The sequence below is a fragment of the Oryzias melastigma genome, linkage group LG8 (genome assembly GCF_002922805.2).
Source record: "Oryzias melastigma strain HK-1 linkage group LG8, ASM292280v2, whole genome shotgun sequence".
Lineage (NCBI taxonomy): Eukaryota > Metazoa > Chordata > Actinopteri > Beloniformes > Adrianichthyidae > Oryzias > Oryzias melastigma.
In genome coordinates this window covers 21,341,128-21,363,314 of record NC_050519.1, presented here as the reverse complement: position 1 = coordinate 21,363,314, position 22,187 = coordinate 21,341,128, and the positions used below count along the sequence as shown (strand labels likewise).

General features: G+C 41.1%; 1 protein-coding gene across 1 annotated transcript in view; it reads right to left on the bottom strand.

Annotated features, from left to right (window-relative positions):
* Positions 1 to 21,368: 21,368 nt before the first annotated feature.
* The window catches only part of LOC112146158, a 4,417-nt gene continuing 3,598 nt past the window's right edge, over positions 21,369 to 22,187 (bottom strand). The window contains exon 3 of the mRNA XM_036213072.1: positions 21,369 to 21,628. Coding sequence (XP_036068965.1) covers positions 21,369 to 21,628 — 260 coding nt within the window. The remainder of the gene's footprint in view (positions 21,629 to 22,187) is intronic.

Sequence of the window (22,187 nt, the reverse complement as noted above, 5' to 3'; positions counted from 1 at the left end):
CCATGTTCTGGAGATTGTGCTGGGAGACACATTAAACCTTCTTGCTGCAGCATGTGTGGATGTGCCATCCTGGAGATGTTGGACAACCTGTGCAACTTCTGTAGGGTTAAGGAATCTCCTCATACTGCCAGTAGAGATAATTATCAAGCCAAAATCAGCACGAGTGGAAAACCAGCCAAAAAAGATCAAGAGGGAGAAACTTGAAATGACCTCCACATGTAACACCAGTCCTGTTTGGAGGGTTTTCTAATTGTTGCCACTGAAGTGCACCTGTTGTTAATTCATGAACACCAATACAGCTGAAATTGATTAACGAGGCCCTCAGCTGATTAACCAACCAGAAAATTATCAGACAGGTTTAATTCAATTCATACCAGGCCCAATAAAAAAAGGTGTTGCTTTAATTTTTGTGAGCAGTATAGTTCAGTGCGACTTACAGTATATATGACATATTTTCTGAAATAGACCATTTCTTGGCAGTGCAGTTCATAATCCAGTGCACTCAGGGATGTGATAAATTATTCTACCAATGATTCGATTCATATAATAATTTGTTGTTGCCATTCTGATTCATAGTCGATGTTGGTTCATTGAGAACAGTCAAATTCCCTGAGATAAAATGGATCCAGGACATCAACTTTTTATACTTCTTTTTTTTTATAATTGTAAATAAAGTTGGGCATGAAGGAGTTAAACCTTAAATTCTTAAAGTTTTGTTTCCCAAATGTTAAAATGTGACATTTATCAATGTGCAAATCACTCATATTCCTTAACTATTATTATGGGTTAAAAATGAGAAAAGCCACTTTTCATCCATACAGTTGATCCCACAAGCAGTCCTTGTAAAGAAAAATCTGAGTTTTTCCAGATGCCATTTTTACGAGTGGATGCTTTCCTTTCCCTGAGATGCACAAACGAGTTATTTCAGGGAAGTCTGCATGGCGGGGGACTGCAGAGACACAAAGCTGCACGCCTAGTCCTCATCTGGGTCATGTATATATAATCATGTGTGCCTAATGTTCTTGCCCTGAGCGGGTTCTGGTTCCAACATACCGTGTTCCACTCTAGAAGCGGATCGGTGTGCGTTTGGCAGAACGAACGTAGAGGATATCCCCCAGAAAGACGTCGGCAAATGTATGCAAGTCCACGGAGCGTGTAGGCTTCTGAAACTCTTTTTGTCCTTCACAGGAAGGGGGAGGTCCTTTCAGTGACCAGGAATTCAGCTTTTGTTTCACTCTTTCTGGATTCTGTGGGGTTTAAAACAAAAGTAAAGCCTTCTTTGTGTCACCTGGATGATTTATGAATGTGCAGAGATCCTCCGTCTGTCTCGATTTTTAAATTGATGGTACAACATGCTGCCACTCCAGTTTTTCCTAAGTTTTTCTGATTAACGCCTCCTAACCGTTGCTGTCAAACCAGTAATTCCTCTGGTGTTTTACCTCTGAGCAGCATTTCCACCTCCTATTCTGCAAACAGCTGTTTTGCTCGCTGACAGTTCCATAAATAATTATCGACAAACCAAAGCTGCTAATTAATCTCTGAATATTCATTAGGAAAGGACGGGAGACAACAGACGCTCATGCGCAGCGGAGAGGAGGAAGATTGTGAAAAAGAATTTAAAGGTTTTATAAATCTGGGAATATTTCTCCAACCTGCAGATTTTATACTTGAGTGATTATGATGTTAATTTTAAGTGTAGAACATTTATATTTCATGGAAATTCTAATTTTATTAAATGTCGCTATAATTTGAAAGGTAAAAGTTAAATTCTTATACTTTTACTAAATACTTGAATAGGAAAGTGTTTTTCCCAAAATTACATGTAGAAACTTCAAGAGATAAAAGACAATCCAGGTCATTTTTTTCTCTCCAATATTAATTATTGATGATGCTAAAGTAAAGTCTTTGTCTTAACTATGCTTACGGGTGAAATTGGGAAAAAAATAGTGTAAAGTGTTTCAGTATTTTACTGTATGGATTCCCACACCTGATAGGAGACTTCTGAAGAAAGAGATAGAGGAGGATTTCACTCAGAGATTTCAGTTATTTTTCAGCTGAAACAGTGATTTCAGGTTTCTTATAAGTAGCAGTTTTACTGTTGTAGTTTTACTTTTACTTTCCTCTTCAATTTCTTGAGCTTTCTGTTCTTTCTTGTAAGTAAGTAAGTAAGTAATATTTATTTGTATAGCACTTTTCTCAAACATAAGTCACAAAGTGCTTTACAGAGCAGGAGATAAAAAGACAGAGCAGATATGTTAAAAAGACACATAGAATACAAGACACATAAAAGTACATAAGGGTGTTAGAACTGACATGACAATATAAATAGTAAAGACGAACACAGTAAGTCGGCAGAGGTGCAATTGAGCGACGGCGAAGCCCCACACAGGCGCCATCTTAAGAAGACGGGAGACTTCTCTCAAAATCAAGCTCTTCTTGTGCTTGATTTTGCTTTAAATTTGGCTGCTGAAGATGCTAGCGGAAATCGCTGACGCTGATAGGCAACTAAAATATTAGCTAAATGCCAAATTAAACTAAAAAAAAAAAAAAGCCTAGGTGAGCCAAAACAGCTAGCATGTAGCTGAAAAAAATAGCTAAACATCAAAATAATCAAAAAAACTGAGAAAAGCCTAAATTGGCCAAAACAGCTAGCATGTAGCTGAAATATTAGCTAAACTCAGCAATAGATTCAAAAACTTTAAAAACAGCCTATATTAGCCAAATATAGCTAATATGTAGCTGAAATATTAGCTAAACATCAAAATAACTTAAAAACTGAGAAAAGCCTAAATTAGCCAAAACAGCTAGCAGAATACCAATTTTTAAAACGTTAAAACTGTAACTTTTAACATAATTATGAATAATAAAAAGCCAGGAATATTATTCCAAAATGAATCAACTTAAACCATAAATGACAATAATAAAATAACAATCATAGCAATAAAATAAAATGATCTGGGGGGCCAGATATAATTACCCCCTGGGCCGGATCCGGCCCCAGGGCCTTGAGTTTAATACATGTGATCTAGAACACACGTATGTGCCACCTTTAGGATGCAGCCACTCCTCTCTGTGACCCCCCCATAAGACCTGACAACCCAAATCCCGTAAAGACCCACCCCTATACGGGTGGATGTGACTAAGGCTTAAATTAGCATGGATGCTGTCACTTCCTGTCTGGCGTGGAACGCTGAAGACTGAGATGCAGATGGTTGTCTTGTCTCACAGAACAGATGGAGAGCAGATGGATAACAAATAGGTTACTTCATTTACTATCATTTTTTTAAAATCATTTTTTAGATGAAGCCCTCCAGAAATAAAAAATGTATATGTTCTTGGAGGTCACTGGCTGGTTTTAAATGTTTGGGCTTGGAAACTCTGTTATCTGAAAAAAAACCTCTCCTGCAAACAGCTGAAGAAAATGCAACTTCAGATTGGAGGACATGTGGGGGGTTAAAGACTGCCAGCTTTGCAGGGCAGCTTTCAGCCTGCAGAGAAAATACGGCTCTCTTGTTCCAAATTAACAAGTACTTGACAGAGCTGCCCAGACAAACAAGGCAGTGGAGCACGCAGCAGCCATATGCAACAGCCCCGTCTGCTGGGGCTTTTGCTGTTGATCTGGGCCAATTATGAAGTGAGTCACTGTGACATGAAGCCGCACACAAGCCTCTGAAGGAAGCCACAAACAAGGCTCGCAATCTGTGCTGCGAGATGACAGCTCCTCCGAAACAAACCCACCTGACAGGAAAAGAGGAGTGCAACGCCAAGATGAAAGAGGAGGACTCAAAGGAAGCAGGAGTTCATGCGAGCGTCTGGGAGTCGAAACAGGATCAAGTAACGGCGTGAGGAAAGGAAACAGAAGCACCGGCTGAGCCAAAATGGATTCATTTATGACTGATGTGGCAAAATCAAGGGAAGAAAAACAGGCAGTTCGCACCATCCTGATCCATTCCTACAAGCCTCTTTAACTTCAGCAGAGGTTTTCTTTAGCCTCTTTAACCCAATTCAGTTTAAAGAAAACATGTAAGATTGTCTGAAAAGGTCAGTGCAGTGAGGCTGTGTAGTACAAGGCGACCCGCCTTCCTGTAAAAGACGAACACTTCATTTTCAGTTTCTAGCTGATTGACATTTCATAGAAATCTCTTTTTCAGCTCCTTAGAAGAGAAAGTAAACCTCTTGAATGTCTAAAAGATCAAATAACAACTTCTTACCTCTCTGAGGCTGATGAACATGGCTCCAATCTAGAGCACATGTGTCAAAGTCAAGGCTCAGGGGCCGAATCCGGCCCTCCAGGTAATTTTATTGTATTGTTATGAATGACTCAATGTTATCTTGCGCTTATTTATACGTATGTACGCATGATTTGGGTCGCCTCCTCGTCACTTTTTGGCATTTTGGGTGTCCTCAACTCGTCATTTTCAACGTGCTGGCTGTTCCCCTAAATCAGGGTTCCCCAACCCCTGGATTGTGAACCAGCACCAGTCACCAGGCTGCAGACAGAAAAAAACTGCATACGCTAGTCAAAGGTCACCAACCACCGGGACGCCAACTAGTACAAGGGCACAGACCGGTACCGGTCCAAAGCCTGCTCGGTACCAGGCTGCAAACAGGGAAAAATTCATACACTAATTAGGGGTCCCCAACCCTTGGGACGCAGACCGGTACCAGTCTAAAGGCTGCTTGGTACCAAACCACAAACAGGGAAAATGCATACGCTAATGAATGAATGAATGAATGAAATGGTTTATTTCAAGCAATCAGGTCATAATACATTAAATAACATATCACTTAATGAATCCCAAGTAAATCGCTTGAAAGGGAGTGGAAGGAAGAAAACTTATATAAAGGAAGCAAACTTCTATAGAAAGGAAGCGGACTTATATACAATCAAGGGTCCCCAACCACTGGGACGCCAACCAGGAATTATACAGTGCCTGACCCCCCTGGCCTGTTCGACGGCCACGTTTGGCCCATGTATTTGAAACACACCACAGACTGGTATTGGTCTAAAGGCTGCTTGGTATCAGGCCGCAAACAGGAAAAACAAAATACATACGCTAATCAGGGGGTCCCTAAACCCTTAGGACGTGGACCAGTACCGGTTCGAAGGCTGCTTGGTACCTGCTTGGTAGGCTGTTTTTATTCATTTAGCCTAAAACAACATAATTATAATGAATTGACCAATGGAAATGCTTTTACAATAGACCAAAATATGTTCAGAGTGGGACTTTAAGATCATTTGACCTTCTATCAATGCTTCAAACCTAGTTAAAACAATTTGTTTTTTTTAATTATTTTACAAAGTAGCTGTTTTTGTTTTCTTTAAAACCTTTTTTGCTATATTTGCTTAATGTTATGAAGATTTTGGTCATGGAATGATGCTTTAGAAACCAAGACAAGTCAGTCTGTGTTTCCCTCAGTTAGCCTTGAAAAAAACAAACAACAGTTCATATCGACACCAGATCGGTTCTTTTAAATAGAGAAAACAATGAAAGAAGATATCTTCCCAAACACTAAGGGTTTACTTGTACTTACTGGTGATTTTTTTTTTCTAAGGGGGTAATCTTATTTGGTGCACGGTGACATAGTTAGCACTCCTGTCTGACAGAAAGAAGGCTGCGGTTCAACTCCTGGCTGGGTTGTTTCTGTGTGGAGTTTGCATGTTCTCTCCTTGTGCATACGTGGGTTTTCTTTCCTGTCACTCCACCTTCTCCCCACAGTCCAAAAACATGCTTTATTGGTTGGTTTTTGATTCTAAATTGTTGTGAATATGTGCCCCTGTAACAGACTGGCAACATGTCCAGAAACTGGGATATACTCCAGCAACTCTGTGACCCTTAAAGGGATTCAGTGGATGGATGGATGGATGGTAGTCTCCTTGATCAATGAGTTGCCTCCCGTCACAGACTTAAACTTAGGTTTCTCCCAAAAAATGTCTCTTTTGGAGCTCAGTTTTTGATTATGAGGAACATTAAAGAAGCCAACTGTCACAGTGATTAATCTCTAGCTGATCATGTGGCGCTCAGGCCAAACACATCTGCAAACAAATCCTCTCCAACCACAAATAAGTGCTATTTTTTGACTTGTCAGCAAGGAAGAAACACAAAAGTCATTTTACAGGAGAAAAGTTAATATTACTCCTTACACCAAAAAAATTGTTCATCCAAGCCTTAAAGACAATTCATGTTGATTTGACTTGAGGAAAATGCAAAGCAGAAGGAAATTTGTCCATGTATAAAGTCTCCTGTTAGAAAACCACAAGTTCTATTTCAAAGAACATTTGACCACAAGGAGCAGTTTGTTCAGTTGCTTGTTTGGCCACAAAGCGTTGCAACCCATGACCCAGGACCAACTTGTTTTCTTTTATTAATAGCAGACGTAATGCTAAAAATCCCTTGGTTCTCCTCTGTATTCCTTTTAAGGAGGGTGACCCACCTGGAGGATAAATGTGGGGCTTGAACTCAGATGTCATGACTCAATTCAAAGACATCATCTGGATGAATGACAATCTTTATTGATAAAAAGAAAATACTCTTTTAAACGTGCAACACAGACGTCTGGTGAGTATCTGGACGAGCTGTGACAGAAGAAATAAACACTGCCAGCATCAGTGTATGTATTGCACCTGAACATGAACGGTAAAGGAGTAGTTGAGTGCTGTCAGGGACGGTGAGAAATCAAAGGCCTTGTTTTGTTTTGCTTGCACAGATGGTGTGCTGTGAGTCGGCTCTAAAACACTCATCAAAGCAACCCTTTGCCCACTGGGCTGTAAAAGTAAATTATGATGCATGTGGAAGAAGGTGAATAGTCACATTTATCAGTCTCTGAAGTATCAAAAGAGTCGTGTGACAGCTGAGAGTACCGTCCTTTGTGTGAAAAAGAGAAACCCCACAGATATGCCATGATTTTGTTGACGTGTCGTGCTCCCTAAGCTCGAGGGCTTACTGAGACTTGCAAAAAGAAAAGGTTGAAAGATTGTTGTGGCGATTAGAAAACACCAAGCTTTGTGCGTCAAAGTTTTACCCAGACAGCTTGATGACAGATCCAGATCTCTGGAGGAGAGCTGATCTGCAGAGTGCTCACACCCACTGCCAGCATAGTCCCACTGCTCCTTCAGTCCAAACCTGAACAGGGAACCAGGCGCTAAAAGGAAGTGACAGGCCTAAAAGGACATTCTGAGCCCCTAAGGAGAAAACAAGACGACAGGGGAGATGAAAAACGTGTCCCCTACAGTGAATGATACAGACTTTGAAAAACATGTAGCTCTTCTCCTTCTCTTTACAAGCACGGTGGAGCCAAAAGCAAATGTGCAAAGTTGACAGAAAAGAATCAAATTATCTCAAGATGGTTTTCCCTTTCATTTCAAAAGTGAACTTATATTGATTGGAGGAAGCAGGGAAAAAATGGTCCAAAAAAACAATCCAACTTGTATTGACTGAATCCCACGTTTGGGCTGTTGAGGTTGGCCTGCAGTGGGAGGTTGTGAGAAGAGTGTCCTGGATTATCCTTTTCCTCTTCCTTTGAACTTTTTTCATACAGCTGCAGAAAATGTATCTGCAAAATTCAACCTGTTAGAATCAGTTCCTGAACCACTAGTGATGGTGGTATAATTGATCAAGCTTTTTTGTGGAGGCTGTAAGATAAACTGAGCTTCTTGTTCTTGAGCAGAATGTGACCCCTGTGGGCCCTCCTCCTGCAGGAGAGCTTGTGAGGGGCTGGTGCTGTGGGATTTGAAGGTGAATGCCTTCATGGGCCAACACTCCGTCATACCTGTTGGGACATGGATCATTACTTCTCTTGGAGGGAAGGTGCCTAAGCTTATACAAGAGGTTGGGAGGGGTTGGCTTTATGCAAGGCATAAAAATCAATGCCTTTAGAAGGGCTTTACTTTGGAGTTGTTCATGGTGAGAGGTGGTTGGCTGGTGTGGACCAAGTGTGGAAGTTCTTTCCCGGGGACGAGAGGGTCAAGTCCTTTTGCCTTCAGACAGGGATGTCTCTAAATGTGGTTTCAGCCTATGGGTCTAAAAGCCCTCTTGGGTAGTCCTGGAGAGGTATTAAAAAAAACAGCAAGGTGACTTTATTGTCCTCCCATGTGACTAAAATACTCTCACGGTCAACGACAGTGGTACCTAGAAGAGTATGATTGGGAGGAACATCGTGTCTGATCTACTGAGTCCTCATTTTAGTCTGTCCACAACAAACACCAGTACAGTATTTGAGCAGAAGGGTATCCAGGGACACCCTAAGTAGAAGGTTGATGACTGACTTTGAAGTCGTTTCAGGTGACCTTTAGCTTGATGTTTCAGTCAAGAGAGGGGCAGAGCTCTGAACCAATCACCAACAGGAGAAAAGTTGGTCTGAGAGGAAGATGGAAAGACTTACAAGACCCAAACATACCGTGAGGGTTTGGCGGAAAAGCCTGACTGAGCCCTCCAACCAGGAGGTCTTCAACTCCTACATTTGGATGAAGTTCACCGTACTGAGGGAGGCTGGGTACATTGAGTCAAAGTGGACCATGTTCTATTATCTCTGGGCTGTTAAAAGCTGTGGGTCTATGGTGGCAACCCCCAAAACTGCAGGTATACACCGGAAGCAATGAGTGTCATCAAGCAGAAGAAAGAAGTCCTACTAAGCATAGCTGGCTTGTAAAATTCCAGGCCATGGAGAAAGACAATTGAATAGCCTCAAAGAGATACTGGCAAAGTGTCCGGCACCTCAGAAGTAGCCCATCAGAGGAGCACGTGGGAAGCTATTAACTTTAATAGCTTTAGTTTTGGACAAGTTCCACACTCTGCATAGGGGGCAGGAAGGTTACTGAGAGGTTGCTTGTCCAGTCCACATGTGCTCTGTGGATTTTGAGAGGGAATTCACCCTCATGATGTCCTATCCTCTGGTAGTCCATGAGTATGGGGTCCAGGGAGCCTAACTGAAGACTTCCTAGTCCATTAAAGACCAGAGCAGAAGCATTGTCATGATAGCCTGATATAAGTCTGACCTGTTTTCAGTGCATGCTGGGTTCTGGTAGAGCTGCACTTGATCACTGGTTCTGTTCATAGTCTTTATTGATATTCAGGGACTGGAGGGAGTCTGGTTTTGGGGGTCTCTTTTTTATGTTCACACTGAATGAAAGCACTAATGGCAGAAATTCTTGTTTAAGGGTTTCACTACCAGGACCAGCAGGTGAAGTTTCAGATGAATTGTTAATCATTCAGATAGTTCTAGACCAGGGGCTCCCATTCCTGGTCCTCCAGAGCTATCACCCTGTCTGTTTTCCAGATCTCCAAGCTCTGTCAGCTGCTGATTAGCTCAGTCAGATGTCTTCACATTCTGATTGAATAACCACACCAGGTCCAGGTAATCAGCAGCATGGAGAGCTGGAAAACAGTCAGGGTGGTAGCCCTCGAGAACCAGGAATGGGCACCCCTGTTCTAGACAGTCTGCTCACTAGCGTAGTGGTTAGTACTCCCACCTTTCAACACATGAGTCCTGGTTTGAATCCTGACTAGAACCTTCCTGTGTGAAATGTGCATACACTCTGACTTTATCCCAAAAGTCCCAAAACATGCCTCATAGTTTTTTGGTGATTCTGAATCATTACGGGCAGCTGTGGTGCAGCGGTAGGGCGGTCGATTCCTGATTGGAAGCAAGTGGGTTCGATTCCCGCCTTGCCCGCCCATATGTCGACGTGTCCTTGGGCAAGACACTGAACCCCAAATTGACTCTGGTGGGAGGTTGGCGCCAGTGTTCGGCAGCGGAGCCACCACCAGAGTGTGAATGTGTGTGTGAATGGGTGAATGGGTCTGTGGCTGTGAAGCGCTTTGGGCCCTCGGACGAGGGTAGAAAGCGCTATACAAGTATACGCCATTTACCATGAGTGTCCAAAGTGGGGTCCACGGGCCAAATTTGGCCCGCCAAAGGTTATCTTTTGGCCCACCAAGCCTTGGCTGTGGGGGGGCAGAGTTGTTAGTTAAAACCCCTTACCCATTTTCTATTGATTCTCTACGATGTTCAAAACTCTACAGCTGTAATATACTTTCAGCCACCGCGGTGGCACTGTTGGCACTTTCTTTGGGTGAAACAACTCCCAAGTGAGTCAGCCCTTGGGTTTTTTTGGGTGTCATAAATTTCCATGAGTCAGCTCCACGTTTCTCAAGATCCCAGTTTTTTGTTTTCGTGGAAGAAAGTTTGCTTTAGCTTGCTCTTGTTTTTAGATTAAAAATGTCCTGTGAGGCCTTGCTGTTAAAGGTTTCAAAGACAAATGTTACTTTTTATTGTAACTAATGTGTATTACCTTAATGGATACAGAATCAAAATAAATAAAATAAAACCATATTCTTTATTCTCTTCTTTTATTTCATGACACTCAAAAAAATATTATATTTGGCCCGAGGACTGAGATCCCATTTAGATTTTGGCCCTTTGAGTGAAAAAGTTTGGGTACCTCTGTTCTAGATCGTGTTTAGATGCAAATGTGTGTGGTTAAATATTACACCTTCCCCCAAAAGTGACTGGGAAAGGCGCTTGTGTCCCGAAAAGGATTAAGCAGGATTAGAAAATGATGGATGTTTTGGACAGATAGTTTGTTTTGTAAAAAAAACAAATCTCCTGCTCTGATTCCATCTCTGTCTTGTTTCTCCACAGAAACACAAATAGTCTGTTTGTCTTTGAGAGTGTTTGTCTCTTCCTCTCTGGCAGCAGCTGTCTGTCTTTTCTGCTTTCTCTTCTTTCCTTAAAAAAGCAAAGAGGAGGACACAGGAGAAGGATTTGAGGGAACGTGACAAACGTTGTTTTCCTGCAGTGAGGCTTCACATTCTCCGGATGGCAGCTTTTACCTTCTCTTAGACATTTAGATGTTACAGAACTGAGCTCACACTGGCTGTAAACTCTGATCAGTGTCAGCATGATGACCCTACATCAGGGTAGGAGGCTGCTGGAGTCTTCTGTGTGACTCTGACAGACAGTTTTTCAGCCGCTCCGAGGTCTTTCAGAGGTCTGATGCTCTGTCAGAATCTGAGTCACAAGTTCAGGCATTGCTGCTTTTAGCCTCTCACACTATTCAGAGATAGTTCAACCTGCAGCTTCAAACATTCACAGTGACTTCTGAGCTCATGTTATTTTATATTGTGACCATTCTGATTTAAAGCCCCACTATGATTATCTTGTGATCTGTTTGTAAAGCATTCTCAGAGGACTTTAAATCATGACTATGCTGATTTTAGCCAGAATTAGTAAAAAAGTAAAGTAAAGTTAAAAATGTTATTTTCTAGGACATAGTTTCTGCAGAGCGGCAAATGTTCCTTATAAATTTACCCCTGAATTGTAGGGGGGGCAATTGGCGTGGCAACACTCATTTCCCATCATCCCTTTTTTTAACACCCTCTTACAGCTTCTCACAGCTCCAACCTGCAACAAAAATGGCGAGCAATATTAGAACTATCCAGCCATATGTTTAGATCCAGATTCCAGCTCAAACGAGGAAACAAAGACGTTCATGGATCTACTCGTCTGCAAGTGGATGTGTCAGGATGGAGTGGAGCAGGGGCCTCACTGAAATTCGGTTACAAGTAGGAATCGTTATGATTTACGTGGTTCTACTGAAACTGAAAAAAGCTGCTGCAATTGGTTCCTTATTTGCTATGTTTCACTGAAGGACTATTTGTCTTAGTAAATGTCAATCACTTCTACTGTGTTCAGTACATTGAAGGTCTTGCCAATCATGCTACCTTTCATGCGATAGTGGGCGGGGTCATATAAGACCGGTCATGGGACGAGCACGAGCATGCGGAGCGCTCAAATGTCTGGCTACATTTCACAGCAGGTCACAGAAGTTTGACAGGTCGCTGTGTCACATCAGCCAATCAGGAACTTAGCTTTGGGCATGTGACTTTTTCGGTGACCCAATCAGTGAGTAACATAACAATCCAATACCAGCGTTTTTCTCAAGACAATAATAATAATGATAATAAAGTTCTCTATTTTTTCCCCTCTTAGGTTAATGCGGGACAGCCTTCAAACTCAGTCACAGAGACACAGAAACACAGCGGAAGCAGCTGTCATCCAGACACACCCCCGAGCGAGATAGAAGCCCTGGTAACCCCGGTGGTGTCTAGCTCAGGATCACATGCTAGACAGACAGCACAGCGAAAGAGGGGCGGGCCACCAATTTGTGACCTGGAGGTTGTGGAGCTCTGATTTAATGGGAACAGCCAGCACGTCAAAAAACGACGACACCCAAAACGTTGATTTTGACGTAAAGGTCTTAACCATGCATCAATATGTGACGACTTGGGAATGAGAATGTGTTGATTTGGGAAGATGTCGGCATTTTTATTACTGAAGTACCAACATTGGCACCAATTAGGAACCAAAACCAAAGAACCGCTTTGGCACCAGAACCAAATAAAACCCAATCGGGGTTACTATACTTATGACTTGCCATAGTTGCTATTGTGTCACACTGTTCCAAAGGCATTTTTTCTTTTTTTCTATAAATAAAGAAATATTTAGAAAATCATTTTTAAACTTAACTTTTTCAAATATGTTCTCAATCATCAGAAAAAATGTCACAAGAACAATTAAAAACACCACTGGAGATGGTCTTTAACAAAACAGAAAGGAGAGTCGATCCATAGAAGTTTATGTTACATAGATTTCTTCAAATGTTGTATTTTACTCACAAAACCTGAGTTTGTTTCTTTTCATACAAATGTTGTGTCCTGCACTAAGAATCCCAAATCTGTTGTGAATTTGTAACTTAGAGGTGAAGCTGTTATACAAGATAACAAAGTTCAATGGTGTAAATACACAAGAATAACAGAAAATAATGAATGTAGAGTTTTATGCAAATAATATTTCAGAAAATATGCAAAATTCATACAAATTAATGTAAAATATACTAATTAAAACTCTTCATGCTTAATCAGCTTGAGTTAAAACCAATTATTCAAATGAATGTTTAATTCTATACAATCTAATGTGTCATTTTGGTCAAAATAATTATTAATAAAAAAAAAAGAAAAAAAAAAGCACCAATAATGATGTCATGGGCTACTATGCACATTCATTAGGAAAATAATAGTTTATTCTGACAAGTTCAGTAAATCAATTAAAATTACTTCATATTCACAAACAATTTAAATCCAAACATAAAATGAAGAATTTGGATAACAATAGTTGCTCAGAAAAGACACGATTCAAGAACTCTTTCAAACATTCCTTTGTCTCAATTTTCTGTAGATGAAAAGTCCATCTGAAGGACGCAGGCATGATATCTTTGATATTTAATATCTGAGCGTTTAAAAAAAGTTTTTAATCATTAAAAGTATTTTAAGAATGGAGCAGCTCTGACTGTTGTCAAGGCAACCAGTTCTCTCTTTTAGTGTTTCATTACGTCATGTAATCATGAGAAAAGGAACTCTGCTGGCATCTAGTGTTTTGTGAAACAGACTGCATTTCTGAATTATGACCCCTCATTTGGTGAAGACAGTAGAAGAGGAATTAAAAAACCAGAGAGAAAACAGACTGGTCAAACTGTACTAATAAAAAATATTATTTCCATTGACATTTAATATATTTATGTTTTATTGTTTTGGCCTAAATTATAAGTGATGAGAAGTTCTCCAAATAAATATTCATTTCAGTAGAATTCACACTAAAGTAACAAACCCTGTAGTGCTGCTTTTTTATCTTCTTTATTTGTTTGTATCCTTTAGTAACAAATCGTTCTGTTTACCTTAACAGAGTAAAACTAACTTTCCCTCCACTGATTACTTGAGTTTTGTAAGAGTTTTTTTTAACTTGATGTTAACTTTTAATAGAATTGCCCATTGGACAGCTAATGCTAACGCTTGGCCAACCTAAACATACATTGAAAAAAGTGAATCACTGGATCAATTAACAACAGTACTGTAATTCAGTACATTTAATGCAGGGGTGTCAAACTCAATCCCACAGGGGCCAAAATCGAAAACACCCCTTAGGTCCCGGGCCGAACAGGATAAACATTTGTTGAACACTAAAACTACATTTTTAAAACTTTAAAAATGTACTTATTAACATATTTATGAACTAGATATATAGCATTACCTGTGAATGATGCTAGTGTGAATGCTGTAAGCTGAATTTGGCCGCTGAAGATGCTAGTGCTGATAGCTGAAGATGCTGAAAATGCTAAATCTAAAAGCTGAAAACGCAGAGGTTTATTTCTGAAATCACTGAAGCTGAAAAGGCTAAAGCTGATAGCCAGCTAAAATATTAGCTAAATGCCAATAAATAAATAAATAAAATAAAAAAATAGGTTAGCCAAAACAGCTAGCATGTAGCTGAAAAAATAGCTTAACTTAAAAACAGCCTTAAAAAACAAAAAAAAGCCTATATTGGCCAAAACAGATACCATGTAAATATTAGCCTTACTCCAAAACAGCTTAAAAAAGCCTAAATTAACCATAACAGCTAGAATGAAGCTGAAATATTAACTAAACTCAAAATAGATTCAAAAAAATCTTAGTAAATGCCAAAATAGTCCAAAAAGCTAGCAGAATTCCAATATTTAAAACTTTAAAACTGTAAGATTTTTACATAATTATGAATAATAAAAAGGCAGGAATATTATTCCAGAATCTTCTTCTTTTCCTTTGGGCTTTTCCCTTCAGGGGTCGCCACAGCAAATCAGTTTCCTCCATCTTCAGCATCCTCCACTCTAACTCCAGCCACCTTCATGTCTTCATTCACTGCATCCATAAACCTCCTCTTTGGTCTTCCTCTAGACCTCTTTCCCGGTAGCTCTAGACTCAGCATCCTTCTACCAATATATTCACTGTCTCTCCTCTGAACATATCCAAACCATCTCAGTCTGGCCTCTCTGACTTTATCTCCAAAACCTCTAACATGTGCTGTCCCTCTGATGTATTCATTCCTGATCCTATCCATCCTGGTCACTCCCAAAGAGAACCTCAGCATCTTCATCTCTGCTACCTCCAGCTCTGCTTCCTGTCTTTTCTTCAGTCCCACTGTTTCTAGTCCAAACAACATGGCTGGTCTCACCACAGTCTTGTACACCTTTCCTTTCATTTGTGCTGAAACTCTTCTGTCACACATCACACCTGACACTTTTCTCCACCCATTCCAACCTGCTTGCACTCTCCTCTTCACTTCTTTTCCACACTCTCCATTACTCTGTACTGTTGACCCTAAATACTTAAACTCCTCCACCTTCTTTATCTCTTCTCCCTGTAACCTCACTCTTCCACTCTGGTTCCTCTCATTCACACACATGTACTCTGTCTTACTGCGGCTAACCTTCATTCCTCTCCTTTCCAGGGCAAACCTCCACCTCTCTAACTCCACCTCCACCTGTTCCCTGCTCTCACTACAAATCACAATATCATCTGCAAACATCATAGTCCATGGTGATTCCTGTCTAACCTCATCCGTCAGTCTGTCCATCACCATTGCAAACAGGAAGGGGCTCAGAGCTGATCCCTGATGTAATCCCACCTCCACCTTGAACTCCTCTGTCACCCCTACAGCACACCTCACCACTGTCTTACAGCCCTCATACATGTCCTGCACTGCTCGGACATACTTCTCTGTCACTCCAGACTTCCTCATACAATACCATAGTTCCTCTCTGGGCACTCTGTCATAAGCTTTCTCCAGATCTACAAAGACACAGTGGAGCTCTCTCTGACCTTCTCTGTACTTCTCTATCAACATCCTCAAAGCAAATGTTGCATCTGTAGTGCTCTTTCTTGGCATGAAACCATACTGCTGCTCACAAATGTTCACTTCTGCTCTTAGTCTGGCTTCCACTACTCTTTCCCACACCTTCATTGTATGGCTCATCAGCTTTATTCCTCTGTAGTTACCACAACTCTGCACATCTCCCTTATTCTTAAAAATGGGCACCATCACACTTCTCCTCCATTCCTCAGGCATCTTCTCACCACCTAAGATCCTGTTGAACAACCCGGTCAAAAACTCCACTGCCATCTCTCCTAGACACTTCCATACCTCCACAGGTATATCATCAGGACCAAGAGCCTTTCCACTCTTCATCCTCTTCAAAGCCCCTCTCACTTCACCTTTACTAATCTTTCTTACTTCCTGCTCCACAACCGTCACCTCTTCTACTCTTTGTTCTCTCTCATTCTCTTCATTCATCAACTCTTCAAAGTATTCTTTCCATCTTTCCATTACACCACTGACACCTGTCACCACATTACCATTCCTATCCTTGATCACCCTAACCTGCTGCATGTCCTTCCCATCTCGATCTCTCTGCCTTGCTAGTCTGTACAGGTCAGTCTCTCCCTCCTTACTACCCAACCTAGCGTACAAGTCATCATAAGCTCTTTGTTTGGCCTTTGACACCTCTACTTTCACCTTACGCTGCATCTCCCTGTACTCCTGTCTACTCTCCTCAGTCCTCTCAGTGTCCCACTTCTTCTTAGCTAGTCTCTTACTCCGTATACACTCCTGCACCTCCTCATTCCACCACCAAGTCTCCTTATCAACTCTCTTTCCTGATGACACACCAAGTACACTCCTACCTGTCTCCCTGATCACATTAGCTGTAGTTATCCAGTCATCTGGGAGTACCTCCTGACCACCCAGAGCCTGTTTCAACTGTTTCTTAAAAGTCATGCAACAATCTTCTTTTTTCAGCTTCCACCAGTTTGTCCTCTTCTCTGCCTTTGCCCTCTCTTTCTTCATCTTCTTCACCACCAGAGTCATTCTACACACCACCATCCTGTGCTGTCTGGAAACACTCTCACCAACCACTACTTTACAGTCACTGATCTCCTTCAGATTACACCGTCTACACAAGATGTAGTCTATCTGTGTGCTTCTACCTCCACTCTTATAGGTCACTCTATGTTCCTGTCTCTTCTCAAAGAATGTATTCACTATCGCCATTTCCATCTTTTTTGCTAAATCAACCACCATCTGTCCTTCTACATTCCTCTCCTGGATACCAAACCTGCCCATCACCTCCTCATCACCTCGGTTTCCTGCACCAACATGACCATTGAAATCTGCACCAATGACAACTCTCTCATTTCCAGGGATGCTCATCATCACTTCATCAAGATCCAACCAGAACTTCTCCTTCTCTTCCAGCTCACATCCTACCTGTGGGGCATACCCACTAACAACATTGAACATGACACCCTCCATTTCTATCTTCAGACTCATCACTCTATCTGACACTCTTTTTACCTCCACAACACTCCTAACAAACTCCTCCTTTAGGATAACTCCTACTCCATTTCTCTTCCCATCTCCACCATGATAGAACAACTAAAATCCTGCTCCTAAACTTCTATCCTTGCTACCTTTCCACCTGGTCTCCTGGACACACAGTATGTCTACCTTTCTTCTCTGCATCATGTCCACTAACTCTCTACCCTTTCCTGTCATAGTTCCAACATTCAAAGTCCCAACTCTCAGTCCAACACTAGTGACTTTCCTCTTCTCCCTCTCCCTACGAACCCGCCTTCCTCCTCTCCTTCTTCCACCAACAGTAGTCCAATTTCCACCGGCACCCTGTCGGTGAATAGCACCGATGGAGGTCGTTGTTAACCCGGGCCTCGACCGATCCGGTATGGATTTCGTAGGTCTTTAAAGTGAATCCAACTGCTAATGTCAAATCCTTAGATTACAGATTGAGGGCGGCCCACAGAGGCCCCTAGTAATGATGAAATGACAACAGAAAAAAATGTCAATAAATCATTAACCAATATATAATCAAAACATTTTTATTTTCAATGACATGGTGTCTGTAGAATTATGTTTATATTTCTTGTTTTGTTTTGGAAAGATCAACATCTTCCGGACCCCCCCCCCCCATTTCTGTTTTAAAACTGTTCGGCCCGACTGGATTAGTGCTGGCACCAGGCCATAGACTGTATATAAAATAACTGGACAGAGCAAGCCCCCCTACTTCCGTGTTCCATATAGGAAGTACCACTGGGTTGCAAAAAGGCCAAAGTCCCATTGACTTACATTGAGAAACAGACAGTTATTTCTCAGTCATTTTATATGTCAGAATAATCATTCTTCCTCTGCTGCTTTCTGATTAACTTCTTTTTTCTAATCCTAATTTTTTTAAGGATTTTTTTCCATTATCACAAGTTATTAGAGTTATAAATTGACCAATCAGATGGCTCAATAAGCGTTTGTGGGTCTGACGTCGAACGTCTGGGGGGTTTGATTGACAGATGACGGGTAGCCAATGGGAGTAGACTTCATCAATGGGTCCTTGAAGACCTTTTAACACCTACTTTACAATTCAACAATGTACCAGTCATTGTCATACTGTTGTTTTCCTCAATGGAATGTACCGATGCAGCAGTTTAAAACAAGAGGAGCATGCTGTCGACATTTTTTGATGAGGATTTACTCTGGAGAAATAGATTTCACTCTGAGGTTATGTGCTTTGGACTTTTTTCTTTGTTTAACGTTCGTTTTTCTTTTTTTCACTGTTTTGATTGTAGCTTATAAATTATAAGTTACATATATGCGCATAAAATCACCAACCAAAGTTTCATCTTCGCCGCACTTTTCCAGCTTCAGCCTGAATTAGACGCAGCCGTCTGAGGAGCGCCAGACAAACTTGAAAGGACCTGGTCGTATTTTCAAACAGAAAAAAGATCCAGCTGTTCACTTGTTAGGATGGTTATTTATTTTAAATGCTTCTCACGATCAGACTGTAACTTGGCCGTGCATGTGAAGTGCGGCGCACGCCGTTCTCCAGCGGCGTCACCCAAATGCTCCTTTTATCTCGACAAAAAGGAATAAATGTAAGTAAATCCCAAAGGACCGCTGACAGAATCTAATGTTCGAATGGTTCCCCCTCAAAGGCTTCAGCAATGACTTGTACAATTATCTCGAGCCGCCGACGCTGAAGTTGGCTTCCGATTCACAGCGAGAGCGTTCCACTGTATTTTTCGAACTCAGACCACCTAAAAACAGGTCCTGTTCGAAAAAATCGGAAGCCAATTTTAGCGTCGTCGGCTCGGGCCGGCGTTATTAAAGTAGAAGCTGTTTACATCCGCGGTCACGTGGTGGAGGTGTGGAAAGAGGCAGACGGTTGAAATAAACTCACTCCAGATTGGCGACAGTACTTCCTGTAGATTCCATGACTCAGCTATGACTCAGACCAATCGCTGAAGATAGTTTGCGAATGGCGGTATCCGTTTTAGGAATTGACGGTGAAAGCGGCGGCCTACTTTCACGAGGAGAGGAAGTAATTCATTTCAAATGGGGAACCTCATTGCTCGCTCTGTCCATTGTTTTTACAGTCTATGTACCAGGCACACGGTTTGTGACAGACAGAACCACAGTGTGTGAACACAGACAGTCTAATTAAAACTGGACATCTCGAGCCATGAGGTCGCCCCATTGACTGAATAAGGAAGACTTATTTAGAATAATTAGACTGTCTATGGATGTACCTCAAAAACTAAGATCCCTAAAAAGGAGGAAAACAATGAAGAATCATTTGTTGTTTTTAGTGTGTATCAAAAAGGGGTTTGTTAGTTACATTGCGTCACTTTATTTTTTAATGAGGTGATCTTAAAATAGTAAAATACATTTGTTTTTAACCTCTCCAGATGACTTTAAATTATCAGGCCTTCTGTGTTTTATAAAACCTGCAAAAGGAACATGCCAGATGACAGTAAAATGACGATTAAGTCTATTAGAAGTGTTTATAAGATGAAGTTTAAAGCACATGTTCTTATCTTCTGCTGCACAGCTGAACCTATAGTTTCTGCTCAGATGCAAAGTTCTTAATAAGAGAATTGCATCATCATAAGTGAACGTACATTTACTGCTTTAAGAGGATCTCTTTGAAACTGAGTTCTATTTTGAAAGGACCTTACATCAGAATTGTTGCGTGGCCTATTGAGAAACGTGACCTGTTATAGTTTAATTATTGTGAATATTTAAAAGTTAAATTGACCACAGAACCTTGTATTTCTGTAAAGAATGTAGTGAGATTTTGCTCCTCAGTTCTGTCTGTAAGAAACTGAAGCAACTGGTTCTGTTAGAGGTTGCAGACCTCTGGTTCAGCTGTTGTTATAACAAAATACACATATACTTTATACATGTACATGCTACGTATGCTGACAGAGGAATATTTACAGACTTTAATATGTTGTCCATAAATGTCAAATGACACTATAATTGATATTTTACAAATAATTCAAACTCTACCAAACAAATTCAGACTATTGGTGATAAATCTGAATTTGAATTATTCTGATCTAGATCTGATCCCATCAATCCTCCCTGTAATTATTTCCAGGATTAAATGAATCAACTCCAGGTTGGCTTCTTAAAAGTGAATAAACATAAAAAGAACCAAAAAAGCCTTCTGAACAGATCTTTGACACGAACTGATCCAAAAGATTCAGCTCCCTATAAAGAGTCATAAATCATTTCCACAGTTGGTAAGAACGCTGGACTTCAAAGACATTATTGGTGATTTTGGATATGAGAAGGTTTGACATTGGTCTGTGGGTGAACAAAGTTGATCAAGTACCAGGTTGGAAAAAAGAAGCTTGACTTACTCATTTGCTATTTGTTCATAAGTTTAGTTTAAATGAGGATGAGCCATATTTGGCCATTTTGTATTTTGATTATGCTTTTTTACTGAGGTTTTTTAATCTCTACTAATTATCAACTTTTTTCATGCAAAAGTGTATTTCTTAATTAAGAATCAGTTTTACTGCAAACATATGAAATCCATTTACATTATAAATACATGTAATTGTATTCTGACTGCTCAGTTTTCCCCATACTCTACATGTCAGTTGTCATGTTATTAGGTCATAAAGATGATAATAGTGAAAAAAAACATCATAATGCATAATTTCATGTAAACCTGGATCAACAGATTTTGCTGCTGTGTTAGGGGGGCCCTGCAAAAATGATTTTCATGGGGCCCAAAATCTCTAGCGGCGCCCCTGAGTGTTGGCAGCAGAAACATCCATGCTCCAAGGTTGAGAATTTTACTAAACTGGTTACTGCATTCTTTACATGAAAAAGGGATTTAATTGAGTTCTCTTGTGTTTTTTGAGATACTTGGTTGCGAGTAAAGCTCAATCCACATACGTCACATTAACAAGGCTTCTCTTTGTGAATTCTTTTGTGTGTTAGATGTGCTAATTTAGGAAAACGTTTATCACATTCTTCACAAGAAAAAACCTCCTCAGAATCACACTGACTTTCTGAAATGTGAGAGCCTCCCACACTTTGGACATGACTTTGGTCTGTTCTCTTCCTCTAATCGCTGTTCTGCGGGTCTGTCGCTGTCGATGTGGATTCTTAGGGTTGGTTTCCCTCTTCCTTCTGACCATTAGTTACATCAAAACTCTGCTGATTGTTAAGATCTGCCTCACTGTCCTCATTGTCCTCATTGGTATCAGTCTCCTGCTCAGATAAAGCTGCTCTTCATCCTGACTGATGCGGAGCTCTCCTAGCTCCTCTTCAATCTGTGGAGGTTCTGGATCCTCCGGCTCCTCATTAGACTTTGGAAGTTCTGGTTCCTCCTTTTCCCCACTGAAGGTCCTCTGCTGGTTGCAGAAATCCTCGTCTTCAGTCAGCCAATGCTGGGGGACGTCTACAGCAGTGGCGGCCCGTCAGGGCCTGCAAGGCCTTCTCTGCTGGCCTAAAAATATCTGAATCACAGACTGATATTAATTATTATTTATTTCCGTGAATACGTATTCTATAATTCCAAATGCTCTGTCTTCGTCCTTTCATTGCTGTCTCCCTGGTTGCGCTGCTTCCAGACGTGCATTTTCCTATTTAAGCATTAACCAATCACATTGCAGCACCATCTGTTGCTAGGGTCAAAGAAATCTGCCCGGAGGCCTTCACAATCAGTTCAGGGGGCCCTGTAGCATAAAATAATGGTCCACCAAACTGTTGCTTCAACCAATCAGATTTGGAGTAGGCGACACCAAGGCCCTCTAGCAGGCGAACGGAAACGTCATCATTTTCACGCGCTTTGATTGGATAGTCAGAGAGTGTACTAGCTAGCAAACTGCATCGGATCTGAAGCGACTCAGCGAGCTTCACCAGCAAATATATCGAGTGGATTTAATAGCTTTACTGCCAAAGCCATTTTCCAGACAGACTTTTCCAGAAAAGCTGGACATTGTTAAGCAAAGTCGGGC